Source organism: Oncorhynchus clarkii, chromosome 11, assembly GCF_045791955.1.
Source record: "Oncorhynchus clarkii lewisi isolate Uvic-CL-2024 chromosome 11, UVic_Ocla_1.0, whole genome shotgun sequence".
NCBI lineage: Eukaryota > Metazoa > Chordata > Actinopteri > Salmoniformes > Salmonidae > Oncorhynchus > Oncorhynchus clarkii.
In genome coordinates this window covers 16,376,934-16,396,238 of record NC_092157.1, presented here as the reverse complement: position 1 = coordinate 16,396,238, position 19,305 = coordinate 16,376,934, and the positions used below count along the sequence as shown (strand labels likewise).

General features: G+C 43.2%; 2 protein-coding genes across 4 annotated transcripts in view; one reads left to right on the top strand and one right to left on the bottom strand.

The window, feature by feature from the left end:
• Positions 1–1,088: 1,088 nt before the first annotated feature.
• LOC139420279 (kelch-like family member 15) lies at positions 1,089–7,141 on the bottom strand. Of its 3 annotated transcripts, XM_071170183.1 has the most exons (10): positions 6,911–6,921; positions 6,434–6,521; positions 5,947–6,049; positions 5,242–5,380; positions 4,972–5,160; positions 4,625–4,849; positions 4,360–4,521; positions 4,036–4,245; positions 2,637–2,827; positions 1,089–2,484 (listed from the first exon to the last, which is right to left on the bottom strand). In XM_071170183.1, exons 3-10 carry the CDS (start codon positions 5,964–5,966, stop codon positions 1,716–1,718), a joined length of 1,905 nt encoding a protein of 634 aa, XP_071026284.1. In that variant the 5' UTR covers positions 5,967–6,049; positions 6,434–6,521; positions 6,911–6,921; the 3' UTR covers positions 1,089–1,715. The 3 variants fall into 3 exon arrangements, with proteins under 3 accessions (XP_071026284.1, XP_071026283.1, XP_071026285.1); XM_071170182.1 differs by lacking the exon at positions 6,434–6,521 and having other exon boundaries at positions 6,911–7,130; XM_071170184.1 differs by lacking the exons at positions 5,947–6,049; positions 6,434–6,521 and having other exon boundaries at positions 6,911–7,141.
• A 1,943-nt stretch (positions 7,142–9,084) lies between these two features.
• The window catches only part of LOC139420278 (eukaryotic translation initiation factor 2 subunit 3-like), a 12,659-nt gene continuing 2,438 nt past the window's right edge, over positions 9,085–19,305 (top strand). The window contains exons 1-10 of the mRNA XM_071170181.1: positions 9,085–9,311; positions 10,265–10,328; positions 10,986–11,113; positions 11,270–11,486; positions 17,360–17,518; positions 17,673–17,807; positions 17,905–17,999; positions 18,226–18,370; positions 18,473–18,642; positions 18,847–19,019. Of these exons, the coding sequence (XP_071026282.1) occupies positions 9,243–9,311; positions 10,265–10,328; positions 10,986–11,113; positions 11,270–11,486; positions 17,360–17,518; positions 17,673–17,807; positions 17,905–17,999; positions 18,226–18,370; positions 18,473–18,642; positions 18,847–19,019 (1,355 nt within the window). The 5' untranslated portion in view covers positions 9,085–9,242. The remainder of the gene's footprint in view (positions 9,312–10,264; positions 10,329–10,985; positions 11,114–11,269; positions 11,487–17,359; positions 17,519–17,672; positions 17,808–17,904; positions 18,000–18,225; positions 18,371–18,472; positions 18,643–18,846; positions 19,020–19,305) is intronic.

Sequence of the window (19,305 nt, the reverse complement as noted above, 5' to 3'; positions counted from 1 at the left end):
AATTTCCAACCGCTTGAAGGTACCACGTTCATCTGTACAAACAATAATATGCAAGTATAAACACCATGGGACCACGTAGCCATCATACCGCTCAGGAATGAGACGGGTTCTGTCTCCTAGAGATGAACGTACTTTGGTGCAAAAAGTGAAAATCGATCCCAGACCAGCAAAGGACCTTGTGAAGATGCTGGAGGAAACAGGTACAAAAGTATCTATATCCACAGTAAAACGAGTCCTATATCCATATAACCTGAAAGGCCGCTCAGCAGGGAAGAAGCCACTGCTCCAAAACCACCATAAAAAAGCGAGACTACGGTTTGCAACTGCACATGGAGACAAAGATGTCCTCTGGTCTGATGAAACAAAAATAGAACTGTTCGGCCATAATGACCATTGTTATGTTTAGAGGAAAAAGGGGGAGGCTTGCAAGCTGAAGAACACCATCCCAACAGTGAAGCACGGGGGTGGCAGCATCATGTTGTGGGGGTGCTTTGCTGCAGGAGGGACTGGTGCACTTCACAAAATAGATGGCTTCATGAGGGAGGAAAACGATGTGGATATATTGAAGCAACATCTCAAGACATCAGTTAAAGGTTGGTCGCAAATGGGTCTTCCAAATGGACAATGACCCCAAGCATACTTCCAAAGTTGTGGCAAAATGGCTTAAGGACAACAAAGTCAAGGTATTGGAGTGGCCATCACAAAGCCCTGACCTCAATCCTATAGAAAATGTGTGGGCAGAACTGAAAAAGCGTGTGCGAGCAAGGAGGCCTACAAACCTGACTCAGTTATACCAGCTCTGTCAGGGGGAATGGGCCAAAATTCATACAACTTATTGTGGGAAGCTTGTGGAAGGCTACCCGAAACATTTGACCCAAGTTAAACAATTTAAAGACAATGTTACCAAATACTAATTGAGGGTATGTAAACTTCTGACACACTGGGAATGTGATGAAAGAAATAAAAGCTTAAATATATCACTGTACTACTTTTCTGACATTTCACATTCTTAAAATAAAGTGGTGATCCTAACTGACCTAAGACAGGGAATTTTAACTTGGATTAAATGTCAGGAATTGTAATATAAAAAAAAAGTTCAAATGTACTTGGCTAAGGTGTATGTAAACTTCCAACTTCAACTGCACATATGCAAAATGGGTTAACTTTGAGCACATTTATCTCGATTGTTTTGAAATTCAGGTCCACAAACTTTGTGAATGCTTATAAGATATGCAAATGTATATGGAAGGTTTCGTTCAAATCAAAAGGGATGCTGTCAAGAAGTGATGGAATTCAAATGGATTTACACTTAACTAAGTAAAACCACTGCAAAGGTTTTGCCTTCAAACTTTGGATTTGAATCTCGATGTTCTGGCATGTCTGCCTCACGATTTGCTGAGCGAATCCCCAAAATATTTATTTTCCCTTATCGGCGTAGGCAGTGACGTAGTTCCACTATGCCAAAAGCTTCCATCATTAAAACCAGACCATAGTCATGGTGTTGCCTAGGATCGGGTTTTTGAGACTGCTTAGTCCATTCTGTGTCTCTAGTTGAGAAGCTTCTGTGTAGTTAGAGCGTTAGTGTCACACCTGTAAACACTTATCCTCCACCGCCCAGCCCACATCTGCCGTCTGGAGCCTGTGGGAGAAGTCTGTCTTAAAAAGGGGGGCATTCCCAAACCTTAAAAAGGAGCATGTCTGAACTGAACCAGACCTCAGCTGCAGCGCCGGACGTGCTCCAGGACGTACTCAGGGAAGTGTAGAGTGCACACCTGCAGCCCGTCCAGTTTGCAAGGCATCCTGGGATACTCGTCTTCCTTCCACTTGTTGTCGTCGGGGTCGAAAGTGAGGATGGAGTCAGAGTAGTGTCCATTATAGCAGAGGCCCCCCAGCACCATGATCTGTCTGTCCAGCACCGCCACACCGTGCCCACTGCGTCCGATGGGCATCGACGCCAGGATGGTCCACTCATCTGTCTCAGGGTCGTAGACCTCTGTGGATGGGCAGCCCTGCGACTCGAATGACGCCCGGAGGATCACACACACCCCCCCGAACACGTACAGCTTCCCGTTATGGGAGATCATCTTATGGAAGCAGCGAGCGTAGTTCATCTTTGACTTGTTCTCCCAGCAGCTGGTGTGTGTGTTGGGGAGGATGGGGGTGCGAGCTGAGCGTGTCCTGTGTGTGTCCGTCGTTCCTGCTCCCCCCGAGCCCGCTAAACACACCCCTCCCCCTGCGTCTCGCCCAGGGTCAAACACACACACCTGTTTGGAGGTGGATGAGGATGTGATTCCTCCTGTGATGTAAAGTTTACCGTTTAGGACTGTGCCCTCATGACCGTACTTGTTGACCGGGTACGGGTCCACAAACTCCCAGCGGTCCGCCGTGATGTCATAGCGCTCCGTGGAGTAGAACGTCTCGTCCCGCGTCCGGCCAGCAACAGCGTAGATGAACTTACCAATGACCCCCACTGCAAACTCTGACCTGGAAGTAAAGACAATTGTTTATAAATACATTTTTGCTAAAAAAAAAATGTTTTATTTACCCCTAGTAGACCTTGTACAAACATGAAACCATGTACCACCTGGGTACAGACAACTACAGACCTGTGTACTGACAACTACACAGGTACAGACCTGGGTACAGACATGTCGGCCATGCGTAGCCAGGAGTTCTGGCGGGGGTCGTAACGGTAGACTTTAGAGGAGGCGTGGAACTCCCCGTCAGGCCCTAGCTCCTCCCCACCCAACAGGAAGGCAAAGTTGTTGACGATGGCCAAGCAATCTGGACGGAGAGGGACCTGGGGACCTTCCAACTCCCACCACACCTACAGACAGATCATACAGACATTACACGTCACATATTACACCAGGGGTTCCCAACCTAGGGGCAGCAACATTTCATTGGGGGGGGGGGGGGGGGGGGGGGGGGCTTCCAGTTAAACAAATGAATGCATTCAACGGAAATGTGTCTTCCGCATTTAACCTAAACCATCTGAAGTAAACCGATCTAAAACAATGCCTAAATATGCGATGCTTTAGGCTAGAAACAAGCAGTAAATGCCAGAGGAAGACGTGACTCTGATGCACATATATTTGGTTAGGCTCTGACGCTCTTGACTTTGCTTGGGAAGTTTTTGTATTATTTTTATTACGTTTCAAATTACAATAACAACAAAAATTGCTTGGGAAGTAATATTATACAATGTATATCAAAAGAGAATATGTATGATTAAATTGAGAGTTCATATAAATGATCAGAAAACATTTGGTAGCGGAATAACATATTCCTTATCCATTATTATTAATAATATCAGCCTACTTAAAAGATGTCAAGAGTCTTGTTAAACTATACTGAACAAAAATATAAATGCATTATGCAATGATTTCAACGGTTTTACAGTTCATATAAAGAAATCAGTCAATTTAAATGAATTCAATGATCTCAGACGATCTCGCTGGTGAAGCCGCCGGATGTGGAGGTCCTGGGCTGGCGTGGTTACACGTGGTCTGCTGTTGTGAGGCTGGTAGGACATACTGCCAAATTCTCTAAAACAACGTTGGAGACGGCTTATGGTAGAGAAATTAACATTAAATTATCTGGCAACAGCACTAAGGTAACATTCGTGCAGTCAGCATGCCAATTGCATGCTCCCACAACTTGAGACAACTTGAGAGCATTGTGTTGTGTGGAACAACTGCACATTTTAGAGTGGCCTTTTATCAAGCTGGTGGTGTATTTAATATAGGCTACCTCAATAAACAAAAGATTTTCAACTGGGAGAAAGGGCACCCTGGGGAAAAAAAAGGTTGGGAACCCCTGTATTAGAGAATGGCTGCAACAAAATCCTCCACACTTCAGGAGCGTTGTTCATACCTGCTGGATCTTACCTTGGGTCTGTGCAGCAGTAGGATCTTACCTTGGGTCTGTGCAGCAGTAGGATCTTACCTTGGGTCTGTGCAGCAGTAGGATCTTACCTTGGGTCTGTGCAGCAGTAGGATCTTACCTTGGGTCTGTGCAGCAGTAGGATCTTACCTTGGGTTTGTGCAGCAGTAAGATCTTGCTGTTGACCATGCTGTGTCCGATCATGCCCCTGAACACGGCGGTCTGTGGTCGGACTGAGCGGATGCGGTTGGACCGCGTCTCAACCAGCGGCTGCTCGTTGACGTCGTGAAAGTAGCCGAGAGCCTGGTCCACCTCCTGACGCAGCCGTCGAGAGTAACGATAGAACTCTGACGTCTTCACCTGAGGGAGGGGAGGAGCGGGAGACAAAGAATAATTAGTAAGAGGTGATGTCATAGAGAGCAGGTTGCACACATGGGAACCATGTGATTCATCTTGTGTGTGTGAGTGTCTTACCTTCTCGAAGACGTTAGCAGCAGTCATCAGACAGAAGCGTAGAGACTGGACGACAGCGTCTGTGTGTCTCCAGCGGCGGCGGTCGTGTCGTAGCCAGGCCTGGACAGACTCATAAAGCTCTATCTCCGGGAAGCGACTCAGGGCATCACTGTCCAGGTACGCCTGACACACACACACACAGTTAATAAGAATATATCACCTGTTATAAAGAGCATCACTTTTTAGGTACACACACAACTAATATGTGAGAGTTATTCCAGCCCACCTGCAGTCTCTCAAGGCTGAGGTAGGACAGGAAGTCAGGTCTGCTCATCAGAGGAACAAAGTTCTCCAGCAGGAAGTTGTCAAGCTGCTCCTGCACACCCTCCACCCCCACGCTGAAGTCCTCTAGCAGCCTCAGCACTTCAGCACAGTTCTCCAGACAGATCTTAGACAGCAGGAAGGAACAACAGAACTCTACCACCTCTGTCAGCTGGACGTACATGGCTGCCTAGAAGGTGAGGGGAAACAAAGAGAGAGAGTGACAGATCATCAGCAAGAAGGAACAAGAGAATTGGACATACATCACAGCTTAAAGGGTTAAAGAGACAGTTGTGTGTGTGTGTTAGTTACCTGTAGTATCTCCTGCACAGTGACCATGCTGAGCTCCAGTGAACCGTAGTACATGAACCTCAGTACGTGGCCGAAGCCGGCAGCTGTTAACCCCTTCATGTGGATCTTGTCCTGGTCTCTCTCTCTCATGTCTGCTGTGAACATGACCCGGAAGTAGTCACTCTGGGTCGCTAGCAGGGCTTTGTGAGCCTGGAGGAGGGGATAACATTACATTAGTGTGAGTGAGTGAGTGAGTGAGTGAGTGAGTGAGTGAGTGTGAGTGAGGCTAACCTGGAAGTGGTGTTCCTCTATGAGCAGTGTGACGTCCAATAGGAGTCTCTCCTCGTAGAGCGCCCGAAACCCTGAGGACACGCTCCCATCATGCACCTGGGACAGGTACATCTCCACCTCCCCCGCCGACATCACACACCTGGAGGAGGAGAGAGGAGGTTAATAGCTCACACACACCTCCCCATGGACAACACACACCTGAAGTAAGGAGAGGGGATTAATAACACACTAGTAATATGATGGTAGTAATGCTTTACTGTTCAACCACAGACCAATAAGAGTCACTCAAAAGGGATGCATCACACTGCAGTTAAAACACAATGTTGTATTTCTCTTTCTAACACATGGCTGTGTTTTTTCTAACACACGTACGTGTGTGTGTGTGTGTGTGTGTGTGTGTGTGTGTGTGTGTGTAAAAGTCTGTCTCAGTGGAAGGCTCTAGAATGACGTCAAGCACATTCAACATTCACACCTCAGCGCTCATACAGACAGACATCGAAATAGACACCCACACTAAAATACATACCCACACTAAAATACACACCCACACTAAAATACACACCCACACAGAAACGTGTGCTGCATGCGTACACCCAAACACACCAGCAGACAATTATGCACTCACACACTAGCAGCAAACCCACTCACCCACAGACAATCAGATACAAATGCATGCATTCATTCTCTCACACAATGCACACTCACCTCTGATTGGCCACGGGCATGTCAGAGGGGGTATTCCGAGCCAATCAGAGGACAGTGGCCCTTGTGTCCCGGGAGAAACTAACAACACCCTTCTCTGAATCACCTGGACGACAAACCCAACATTTTATTGTACATCGAAACTGTATGTTGAAAATCAACTAAAAGAAATGTAGCAATAAAAAAAAAGGTTACTCAAACCAAACCGCAGGCTAGACCTAAAGCTACTGAGTAAGTTAAACAAGATGTCTGAACAGAACTTTCCCTGATTGAGAAGAACACATACTGAGGCTCCAAGAACAGGCTGCCTTGGATCCCCATTCCAATACTCAAAATTGCACCATTCCCTCCTGCTTTGTCAGATCAATGGCTGGTGGCCCTATTAAGGAAGAAAGGATCCCTCCTTTCGGCCACCAGCCGTGGATGGAGGATGTAGGCTACAGGTAGAAGTAGGAATGGATGGTTGTTATGGTTGTCATGGAGATTGTACCTTTTGGGGGCCTCGAGGTCAGTCTCTAACTTAGCTGACAGCAGGCTGAGGGGACGCTCACATTTCCTCTGTTTATGTTTGCCCTGATCTAGAGACAGAGAAAAACATTCTACAACGCTAGAAATTAATTCCCCCCTTATGAATTAAATCATAATTGATAATATAGCTAGTGCATTTAACGTTAACTGACTCAAAAACATTAGATTCGCCGTGTAGGCTAATCTTTGACGTAATCGTGTTGGCTAGCAAACTGACGTTACAACGTAGCTAACCAGTGAGCTCGCGCAGTCGGGAAAATCACAGATTGTTTATTTTTCGCGCAAGGCCATGACAGGACAGTCAAAATGATAGCCAATGTAGCTAGCCAACTTCCTAACGGCAATACACATTTTATTGCAAGCTTGAATGGACTTGTAGCTCACGACATCCCGTGGAATTATTTATCGCTAGCTAGCTTAGCAGGCTAGTGTCTCTCACCTCGGCGCTGCGAGTCCCCACAACCCCTCTTTGACCAGGCAGACCTGGCTTCTTCTGACATGTGTTGCGGGTTTACATCCGAGATCAAGAAAAAGGACAATAAAAAAACATGGCCGAAGATTCCTTATCGTCCATTTACAAATCCACCGCGGCTTTAATTAGTCGTTATTTTAACTTGATATCAATATACTGTTTGTCTGTAGAGTCCATAGACACTGCAGACGCCATATTCCCCGCACTGACGTCATTTCCTAGGTATAGCCTGTTAGAACGGAACTTCAGTGGCGTCGTTGTGCAGTGCAAGTGAACCTGTCAATCAAAATCATCAGGCAGGTGTTCTAGGGTCAACCTGCGATTATAGAGCTGCAGTGGTGCAGAATAATTGAGGCCTCTCTCTTCATATTATTAATGAGAACTTGTTCTCAACTAGCCTACCTGGTTAAATAAAGATGAAATAAATATATATATATTGACCTTGTAATCAACTATCTTCTCTATCTATCTCTCCCTCACTTTCTTTTTTTCTCAGCAGTTAAACAGAATGATGGAATGATTTTTGGTGGATCAGCCAGAGCCCTGCTCACACACTTTTGATGTCCCGCCCTCATCCTCCTTACCGGTATTAACATTAAAGCCTTGTCTGAATCTCTGCATCATATCCATGTTAGTTCTACATTGGGGCAGTGTTAATGAGTCTATACCCCAAATAATTTTTCAGGTGGAGCACAACATTTAAAACTCTTTACACTTCCGAGCAGCGCTGTAGCTTACTGTTTTGGCCTGGTTAAGCATAAGGTTATCGTTATGCTGATTCAGGGTATATAGGGCATCCTGATCATCCTGGACCTCAGTGCAGACTTTCACATTGTGAACCACAACATCCCACTGGAAAGACTGGAGCAGCTCATTGGTCTCACTGGCCTGGCCATTGGCTAGTTCAAATCCTAACTCACAAACAGACAATTTGTCACCATGGACCAGAGATCATTAACTACTGTAGATTAAGCTGTGGGCAGTGGTGAAAAAAGTACCCAATTGTCATACTTGAGGGAAAGAAAAGATACCTTAATAGAAAATGACTCAAGTAAAAGTCAAAGTAACCCAGTAAAATACTACTTAAGTAAATGTCAAAGTATTTGGTTTTAAATATACTTAAGTATCAAAAGTAAATGTAATTGCTCAAATATACTTAAGTATCAAAAGTAAAAGTATAAATAATTTTATATTATGCAAACCAGACGGCACAATTTTCATATATTTTCTTTTTTACGGATAGCCAGGGGCACACTCCAGCACTCAGACATTATTCACATATAAAGTATTTGTGTTTGGTGAGTCCGCCAGATCAGAGGCAGTAGAGATGAGCAGGGATGTTCAATTGATAAGTGTGTGAACTGGACCATGTTCCTTTCCTGCTAAGCATTCAAAATGTAACGAGTACTTTTGGGTGTCAGGGAAAATTGATGGTGTAAAAAGTACATAATTTTCTTTAGGAATGTAGTGAAGTAAAAGTTGTCAGAAATATATATGGTAAAGTAAAGTACAGATAACCCCAAAAAACTAATTAAAAATAATTTGTAGACTACAAATTGACAGCAAGAAGCACAAACATATATAATATTTGACTAAAACATAATAATTTCAAACCTTACTTACATTTCTATACGATCACATTCAGTGAGTGTAGAAAACATTATGAGCACCTGGTCTTTCCATGACATAGACTGACCAAGCGAATCCAGGTGAAAGCTACGATCCCTTATTGATGGTGGAGGGGCTGTGCTGGTGAAGGATTGACGGGATATGGAGAATGAGATACTATTGAGAAAATGAGAGCGATAATGTATCATTTAACATAGAGCGGGCACTTGACAATAAAAAAATATGAAAAAACTACAAATGGACTAATAACGAGTGACGTCATCAATAAAGGACGGACCCAACGCATGTATCTGAAGTTCTTTCTCACTTCTTTTATGATGAGTAAATCAAACAAAAGCACATCGATGAAACGATATTAATTATATGCAGTTACTTCACAGTAGCTGTCAACAGCACCAGTGAAAATTGTGTAAAGAAGGGCTTTGAATTGCTAGTGAATTAGAATATTGCATCATCCCTAACGAAAGGACCATTTTTTGAGTCGTTCACCAAATATATCATACATTTCTATTATACAATTCACGATAACACACGATGAAACATCTAATTTCTGACCACTGTCATGTCTGACTGGTGATATTACAGGAGACACAACTTGCTGAGTAGAATTTGGTGTACTAAATCTTTCAGGCAATCGCCGCAACATACTCAAATTCCTTTTACGTTTAAGATGGCGGGTGACGAGTCTGGAATAACGCTGGGTCAGCCTCATCTTTCCAAACAAGATCTAAATGATCTGGTGAGTGTTGATCTTTTCAACATTGATGATATGGATAGTGATGGTTAGATTCTTTAAAAGTCACCGAACAAAATATGAATAATGATGTTGTTGCGGGCTCTGGGAAAGGGACTGTTTTACCGGCACATGCTAACAGTAACTAGCTAGCTAACATTAGCTTGGCTGTCGTAGCAACGTGGGGATTGTCCATATTCAGCCATGCCCAATTAGTAAAGACAGTTTTCTCTTTTATATATAGTAACGTTCTAGACCAAGTACATTTGTTCCTCCAAGTCAGTCGTGTTTGCATTCAGTTGTGTATGTGCAGTTGTCACTGAAATTAAAAGTAAACAGCTGTTCAGTGCACATCTTCCCTGAATGGACAGGAAATGTCGCAGCACAACTGAACAACAGCCCATTCCTTTGTGTGAATGACCTATACTCAACACTTAAACAAATATATTATTAAGATACGCTGTAATTTAGCTGTTCAATTAGTCGATATTATTGATAGGAAATTTTACCATGGTATCATCAGCACCTGATGGTCACTTCACTAGGAGCACGTCACGTAAACTTCCAGCCGCTCCACAGGTCCCGTTTAATTATGCAGAATAGATTACGCTTCCACTGTCTGCTTCACAATGTCATAGCTCACGATACTCACACAATAAATCATCCATTATTTACTTCTCATGGCTAGCTCTCTCATAATGTTTTTAGCCCACTAGATTAAATACCATACTTTTATAACGGACGTCACGCTGCTTGCTTAGCGAGTACCACTCCTGATTCCACCAGACTTGAACCCAGGACCTCTGCCTTGCTAGCAGACGTGACGTCTTACCAGTCAGCGCCACTTAAAAGTTACAATTTGGCGGTTCAAGTGGCAAGACAAGGTTGAGGAGTAAGTTTCACATCCCCATGTGCTACACTTTGCATACTTCAATGACCTGTGTGTGTTCTCTCAACAGGATGTGTCCACCCTGACTCCTCTCTCTCAAGAGATCATCAGCAGACAGGCCACCATCAACATTGGTGAGTGAACCAGAACCAATCCCCTACAGTAGTGGTGTCTAACTTGAGACCTGGGGAAATCAGCCATAGATGACACACCCCTCACTTGATCTGATTCTAGCCTGTCTGATTGTATGTTGACATTTGCCTTTGTGGAAATAAGGATTCAGACATATTATTGCCAATGTTATGCTGTGGGGCTGCAGCATAGGGGAACAAAATGGACCTGCTTAAAAAAAATATATACAAAATATTGCGATTGCACTTGCAATATAAATCAAAACACTTGGGTGAACTGTTGGAATCATAGAAATAGAATGTTCTGGTTTGGAACAATCGGTTGATGCATTTGACCTAAATAGAACAGCATGCAAACATAGGGTGAATCCAACAGCGAGGAGGAGGAACTGCGCAGCTCGAGTAACATGGGTTTGTGTGTGGGAAGCAGCCTTGAGGAGAAAAAACAAAGGAGTAAACTATAAAAACTGACATTACATACTGCTGAGATGCGTTTCAAAATATTGCATGCCACATCTTGCGATATGTGTATTGCACATGTCAGTATTGCGATTTCTGTGAACTTGATCAATAGTGTAGCCCTACGTGTGAGCATTGACCCCTAATACCCTCCTCCACATAGCACCTCCAGTAACACTCTCTGTCCTCCCTGCCCTGTAGGCACCATTGGTCATGTGGCCCACGGGAAGTCGACGGTGGTAAAGGCCATCTCAGGGGTTCACACTGTCCGCTTCAAGAACGAGCTGGAGAGGAACATCACAATCAAGCTAGGTTACGCTAACGCCAAGGTAAGCAACAGTGGCCATTGACCCTAACAGAAATAGGATCACACATGAGGAAGGGCTGTGACATGGGCAGAATACATGTGAGAGAATGGAAATGGCATAGTACCAGTAGCACAGGTGATGTTTCCCTACTGACCTGCCCTCCCCTCCCTGCTCTAGGTGTATAAGCTGGACGACCCCAGCTGTCCCAGGCCAGAGTGCTACAGGTCGTGTGGCTCCAGTACTCCTGATGAGTTCCCTACAGACATCCCTGGAACCAAGGGCAACTTCAAACTGGTCAGACATGTGTCCTTTGTGGACTGTCCTGGTCACGACATTCTGATGGCCACTATGTTGAACGGAGCAGCTGTTATGGACGCTGCCCTCCTCCTTATTGGTAAGACTCCACCTCTGATATGTTAATATGACGTCAATTGTCATTCTCATCCACACACACCATGTCTATTCATATAATGTCCATGAGGCTAGGAGTATTTATACAACGTTGGGAATTACGTTTAAACAAAGTTGGATCCTTAACGTTAAGAAAAATCCCAAACATAATTTTTTTGACCCCCTACATAATTAAAATCACAGTGCAATTATCACAAAAAATGTAATTTTCTGTGTTATAGGCCTGGAACAGTAGGTTAACTGCCTTGTTCAGGGGCAGAACGACAGATTTTTACCTTGTCAGCTTGGGGATTCGATCTTGCAACCTTTCGGTTACTAGTCCAACGCTCTAACCACTAGACTACTAGGTGCACGGTTTTGTCGGCCCCTCTCACTCCCTTGCGCTGGCCTGCCTGCTCTTTCTCTTTGCTAATGAGGAGAGTGTGTGTTCAGTCTTTGGTCTGTTGCCTTGATACCATCCAGGACCTATATACTAGGCGGTGTGTGAGAGGAAGACTCAAAAAATGGTCAAAGACTCCAGTCACCCAAGTCATAGACTGTTCTCTCTTGTCCTTGAAATTCTAATCAATAATGAGGAAAGACCAGGTCAATCACCGATCGGATATTACTTTATTCAAAATGTAAGGCAGCCGGTGAGGCTGGTTGACCCAACACTCTTGATTGTCGTGCCAAGCAGCTCTGACATAGAAAGAATACAAATATATTTTATAGCAGAGATGCACCCTCTTAGCCTACATGACAAACATCAGATGTATGGAATGGTTCAAAAGGTGAGACTTGATATATGAGAAAGGAGGACCCCCCCCCCAGTCAGATAGCATTTGTTGTGAAGACTGTTCTTATTGTATAGAAACCAGAGTTTGATTCCTCTCATCGTTATCCAACACCAAATCATTCTATGAAATGCATGCCGTAGGTTTTATCACCAACCCGTTAAATCAATTGTCAGTTCCAGATACCCCTATCGTGTAGAGGTCGACCGATTAATCGGAATGGCCAATTAATTAGGGCCGATTTAAAGTTTTCATAACAATCGGAAATCTGTATTTTTGGACGTCGATTATTATTATTATTATATATTTTTTTTTTTTACAACTTTATTTAACGAGGCAAGTCAGTTAAGAACACATTCTTATTTTCAATGACGGCCTAGGAACGGTGGTTTAACTGCCTTGTTCAGGGGCAGAACGACAGATTTTTACCTTGTCAGCTTGGGGATTCGATCTTGCAACCTTAATGTTAACTAGTCCAATGCTCTAACCACCTGCCTCACGAGGAGCCTGCCTGTTACGTGAATGCAGTAAGAAGCCAAGGTAAGTTGCTAGCTAGCATTAAACTTATCTTATAAAAAACAATCAATCAATCATAGTCACTAGTTATAACTACACATGGTTGATGATATTACTAGTTTATCTAGCGTATCCTGCGTTGCATATAATCGATGCGGTGCTCATTCGTGAAAAAGGACTGTCGTTGCTCCAAAGTGTACCTAACCATAAACATCATTGCCTTTCTTAAAATCAATACACAGAAGTATATATTTTTAAACCTGCATATTTAGCTAAAAGAAAGGTTAGCAGGCAATATTAATCAGGTGAAATTGTGTCACTTCTCTTGCGTTCATTGCACGCAGAGTCAGGGTATATGCAACAGTTTGGGCCGCCTGGCTCATTGCGAACTAATTTGCCAGAATTTTACGTAATTATGACATAACATTGAAGGTTGTGCAATGTAACAGCAATATTTTGACTTAGGGATGCCACCCGTTAGATAAGATACGGAACAGTTCTGTATTTCACTGAAAGAATAAACGTTTTCGAAATGATAGTTTCCGGATTCGACCATATTAATGACCTAAGGCTCGTATTTCTATGTGTTATTATGTTATAATTAAGTCTATGATTTGATAGAGCAGTCTGACTGAGCGATGGTAGGCACCAGCAGGCTCATAAGCATTCATTCAAACAGCACTTTCGTGCGTTTTGCCAGCAGTTCTTTGCAATGCTTCAAGCATTGCCCTGTTTATGACTTCAAGCCTATCAACTCCCGAGATTAGGCTGGTGTAACCGATGTGAAATGACTAGCTAGTTAGCGGAGTATGCGCTAATAGAGTTTCAAACGTCACTTGCTCTGAAACTTGGGAGTAGTTGTTCCCCTTGCTCTGCATGGGTAACGCTGCTTCGAGGGTGGCTGTTGTCGATGTGTTCCTGGTTCGAGCCCAGGTAGCGGCGAGGAGAGGGATGGAAGCTATACTGTTACACTGGCAATACCGAAGTGCCTATAAGAACATCCAATAGTCAAAGGTTAATGAAATACAAATGTTATAGAGATAAATAGTCCTATAATTCCTATAATAACTACAACCTAAAACGTCTTACCTGGGAATATTGAAGACTCATGTTAAAAGGAACCACCAGCTTTCATATGTTCTCATGTTCTGAGCAAGGAACTTAAACGTTAGCTTTCTTACATGGCACATATTGCTCTTTTACTTTCTTCTCCAACACTTTGTTTTTGCATTATTTAAACCAAATTTAACATGTTTAATTATTTATTTGAGGCTAAATTGATTTGATTGATGTATTATATTAAGTTAAAATGAGTGTTCATTCAGTATTGTTGTAATAGTCATTATTACAAATAAATGTAAAAAATCGTCCGATTAATCGGTATCGGCTTTTTTGGTCCTCCAATAATCGGTATCTGCGTTGAAAAATCATAATCGGTCGACCTCTACTATCTTGAGTAAAACCCATGTCCTTGACCACACTCCTTGACTAGTTGCAGTGAGCTGGAGTATGCACCCTGACGGAAACACAGAATTAGTAGAACTGAAATGTCTTACAGTTTGTTAAGTATATATAATGGTTAACTATTAATATTAAACAAAGCAGGTAAACATGTTAATTTTCCTCTCACACTCTGCTACTGCACGGCAAGTGCACCAAGTCTAGGACCAAAAGGCTCCTTAACAGTTCTACCCCTCAAGCCATAAGACTGCTGAACAATTAATCAAATGGCCGCCTGGACTATTTACTTTGACCCCCCCCCCCCCCCCCCCCCCATGTTTTTACAAATTACTGTACATTGACTCTGTACCCGTACTCCCTGTATATAGCCTTTTTAGTGTTATTTTTTACTTTAATTTATTTAGTAAATATTTTCATAACAATGCAGTTCAAGAAATAAAGTTAAGGGCTTGTAAGTAAGCATTTCACGGTAAGATCTACACGTGTTGTATTCGGTGCTTGTGGCAAATAACATTTACATTTAGAATATCCTAGTTTATTCATGGTACCGATGTTGCCAGGATACAGAGGTATCTTCTGGCCAGTCTTGGAAGCACAGGGTGCTTGCTCTTCGTTGCTGAGTTGGAGGAGGTGTTTTTTTCTCATAATATGAAATGACAGTAGGCTACCGGTAGCCTGTATCGATGACCCTTTTCAGATATAATGGAATGTGGTCTGTTAGGGTAGGCTACACTACGGCTTTTTAAATGCAGACACAAAACCTTCTCTGGAGATATGAACGGCGTTTTTTACTTGTCTGTAAAGTAATGCTGCTTCTGAAGCGGGACTATCGCAATGCGACCAGAACTGTCAATCACATCTTGATCTGCTGCGCGCAGCCTGCCTGCCTGCACGCAGACCACGTTCTCTTAAAATAGTGCTTTAAAGTTATTGAAATACTGTGACTTACCAAGACATTTAGTAGAAATAAAGCACATCTAGCTACCCTACCATTAGAAACAACACAGCAGCACATCAATCAGTAATGTTTCTTGTTGTCAGGGAAACAATAGAACATGATATGCCTGAGCAGAATTCTACAGTCTGAAAAGCTACAGACTCTTCTGATGCGGCACTTTTTTTAATTGTCTGAAAAGTTATCACGTGTAGCTGCGTTGTCTGTCTGTAGCTGCGTTGTATGTCTGTAAAGGGTTGTAAATATGATATTCATTTCCCGGCCGTTACGGTCAAACATATATAATAGGATCGTTATTCTACAATGTGAATTGACGTGTAATTTTATGATTTTTTTCTTATCGTTTTAAACGGAAAACCTATAGTGGTTGTTTTTAAACGTTAAACAAAAAATGTCAATTTATCATATCCATACTGTTTATACACACCATTATTTATATGTACAATACCAGTCAAAAGTTTGGACACCTACTCATTTCAAGGGTTTTTCATTGTTTTAATATTTTCTACATTGTAGAATAATAGTGAAGACATCAAAACTATTAAATAACACATGGAATCATGTAGTAACCAAAAAAGTGTTAAACAAATCAAAATATATTTGAGATTCTTCACCCTTTGCCTTGATGACAGCTTTGCACTCTTTTGGCATTCTCTCAACTAGTTTCATGAGGTAGTCACCTGGAATGCATTAAATTTCACAGGTGTGCCTTGTTAATTTGTGGAATTTCTTTCCTTAATGCGTTTGAGCCAATCAGTTGTGTTGTAACAAGGTAGGGGTGGTATACAGGAGCCCTATTTGGTAAAAGATCAAGTCCATATTATGACAAGAACAGCTCAAATAAGCAAAGAGAAACCACAGTCCATCATTACTTGGGGGTGGCAGGTAGCCTAGTGGTTAGAGCGGGCAGCCCCCTGCACCTCTCTCAAAGTTAATGTGGAAGATACATTTCAGTTGAATACGTTCAGTTTGACAATATATATATTTTCCCTACTTTAATCTGGAAAATTTCAAGAACTTTTAACATTTCTTCAAATGCAGTCGCAAAGATCATCAAGCGCTAGGATGAACCTGGCTCTCATGAGGACCGCCACAGGAAAGGAAGACCCAGAGTTACCTCTGCTGCGGAGGATAAGTTCATTAAAGTTAACTGCACCTCTGATTGCGGCCCAAATAAATGCTTCACAGAGTTCAAGTAACCGACAATCTCAACATCAACTGTTCAGAGGAGACTGCGTGAATCAGGCCTTCATGGTCGAATTGCTGCAAACAAACCACTACTAAAGGAAACCAATAATAAGAAGAGACTTGCTTGGGCCAAGAAACACGAGCAATGGACATTAGACCAGTGGAAATCTGTCCTTTGGTTCCAACTGCCGTGTCTTTGTGAGACGAAGAGTAGGTGAACAGATGATCTCCGCATGTGTGGTTCCCACTGTGAAGCATGGAGGAGGAGGTATGATGGTGTGGTGGTGCTTTGCTGGTGACACTGTGACTCATTTAGAATTCAAGGCACACTTATCCAGCATGGTTACCACAGCATTCTGCAGTGATACGCCATCCCATCTGGTTTGTGCTTAGTAGGACTATAATTTGTTTTTCAACAGGACAATGACCCAAAATACACCTCCAGGCTGTGTGAGGGCTATTTGACCAAGGAGATTGATGGAGTGCTGCATCAGATGACATGGCCTCCACAATCACCGACCTCAACCCAATTGAGATGGTTTGGGAAGAGTTGGACAGCATATGTGGGAACTCCTTCAAGACTGTTGGAAAAACATTCCAGGTGAAGCTGGTTGAGAGAATGCCAAGCCAGTCAAAGCTGTCATCAAGGAAAGGATAGTTATTTGAAGAATCTCAAATATAATATATATTTTGATTTGTTGTAACACTTTTTTTTTGGTTACTGTGTTGTTTCATGGTTTTGATGTCTTCACTATTATTCTACAATGTAGAAAATAGTAAAAATAAGAAAAACCTTTGAAAGAGTAGGTGTTCTAAAACTTTTGACCGGTATGTGTGTTTGTTTTATTCCGGACTCTGACATTGCTGCGATTAACAGATGTGCATATGTTATGTGACCAATAAACATTGATTTGATACATACATACACTGCTCTGTCTAACACCTCTCCTTCCTCTCTCCCAGCGGGTAACGAGTCCTGTCCCCAGCCCCAAACCTCTGAGCACCTGGCTGCCATAGAGATCATGAAGCTCAAACACATCCTGATCCTCCAGAACAAGATTGATCTGGTCAAGGAGAGCCAGGCCAAGGAGCAGTACGAACAGATCCTAGCCTTCGTACAGGGTCAGTGGCTGGAATAGCTCTGTCCTGTAAAGCATTGTGTGTGTGTGTGTGTGTTTCTGAATGTGTTTGTTTGCCTGAGCGTAGTGAATGTAGATGTTTAACCCCTCTGCCTCTCCTTTTAAAGTGTGTGTAACCTCTCTCCTGTTGTGTGTAGGTACAGTGGCAGAGGGAGCACCTATTATTCCTATCTCAGCCCAGCTGAAGTACAACATAGAGGTGGTGTGTGAATACATTGTCAAGAAGATCCCTGTCCCCATCAGAGACTTCACCTCAGAACCTAGACTGATTGGTAAGAATAGACACGTAATGACTTGTACCAGTTTATCATGTGTTGTGTGTATGTTTTGTGGGTGTGTGTTAATGTGGTTTGAGTTTGTGTGTTTCAGTGATCCGGTCGTTTGATGTCAACAAGCCGGGATGTGAGGTTGACGACCTGAAAGGAGGTGTGGCCGGAGGCAGTATTCTAAAAGGCGTGCTCAAGGTAGGACTCACTTCCTCTTCCCCAAGGCATCATGGGTAAGTGGTCCTATGGCGCAAAGTTCTCATGAAGCTCTCACGCACTTTCATTCCCTGGTCTCTGTCACTCCCTCCTCTCTCTGTTTCTCCTCTCCTGTGTCATTCACCCTGTCTTTCTCTTTCTTGTCTCATCTCCCTCCTCTTTCTCTCACTACCTGCCTCCCTCCTTTTATATATTGGTCCCTCTCCAGGTGGGTCAGGAGTTGGAGGTGCGTCCTGGCATCGTGTCTAAGGACCATGAGGGGAAGCTGATGTGTAAACCCATCTTCTCCAAGATCGTCTCACTTTTTGCTGAACACAACGACTTACAGTACGCAGCACCCGGAGGACTCATCGGTATGTACTTATGTGTTACTGTGACAGTATGGTGGGTCAGGTGTGTGTTCTTTCTAATATAGGTTTAAATACTCAAGTATGTGTGTTTTCTGTCCTATCCAGGTGTAGGCACTAAGATTGATCCGACCCTGTGCAGAGCTGACCGTATGGTTGGCCAGGTGCTGGGAGCGGTCGGAGCACTACCTGAGATCTTCACAGAACTGGAAATCTCCTACTTCCTGTTGAGGAGGCTTCTGGGAGTCCGCACTGAAGGAGACAAGAAGGCCGCCAAGGTCAGCACTGTACCCTTGGAACTGTAGCCTGATACTCCTAGGCTTGCTGTTGCAATGTTGTGGATGGTAACAGACAGAATTTTAAAATTAAATTTAGAGGAGAAAGTGTCTTTAGAGACGCACCCAGTGAGAGTGTGTCAGTAAGTGAGAGGTTTTGTCTACTCCAACTCAGTCTTCTTTCTGTTTCTGTGTTTTTCCCCTCAGGTCCAGAAGCTGTCTAAGAACGAGGTGTTGATGGTGAACATCGGGAGTCTGTCTACGGGCGGCAGAGTGAGTGCAGTGAAGGCTGATCTGGCCAAGATCGTCCTGACCAACCCTGTCTGTACAGAGGTTGGAGAGAAGATTGCTCTCAGCCGTCGTGTGGAGAAACATTGGCGGTAAGAGAGAGGGGAGGGGTTGATTTGACTGGATTTCATATATATACAGTGCCTTGCGAAAGTATTCGGCCCCCTTGAACTTTGCGACCTTTTGCCACATTTCAGGCTTCAAACATAAAGATATAAAACTGTATTTTTTTGTGAAGAATCAACAACAAGTGGGACACAATCATGAAGTGGAACGACATTTATTGGATATTTCAAACTTTTTTAACAAATCAAAAACTGAAAAATTGGGCGTGCAAAATTATTCCGCCCCCTTAAGTTAATACTTTGTAGCGCCACC

Excerpts from the sequence above, each read along its gene's own strand:
- LOC139420279 (XM_071170182.1), bottom strand. The coding sequence starts at position 5,966 with ATGCCCGTGGCCAATCAGAG. Across the intron at positions 5,381-5,946 it reads ATGCCCGTGGCCAATCAGAG|GTGTGTGATGTCGGCGGGGG; the intron begins GTGAGTGTGCAT and ends CTCCTCCTCCAG. Across the intron at positions 4,850-4,971 it reads CTGTGCAGGAGATACTACAG|GCAGCCATGTACGTCCAGCT; the intron begins GTAACTAACACA and ends CTCACCTTCTAG.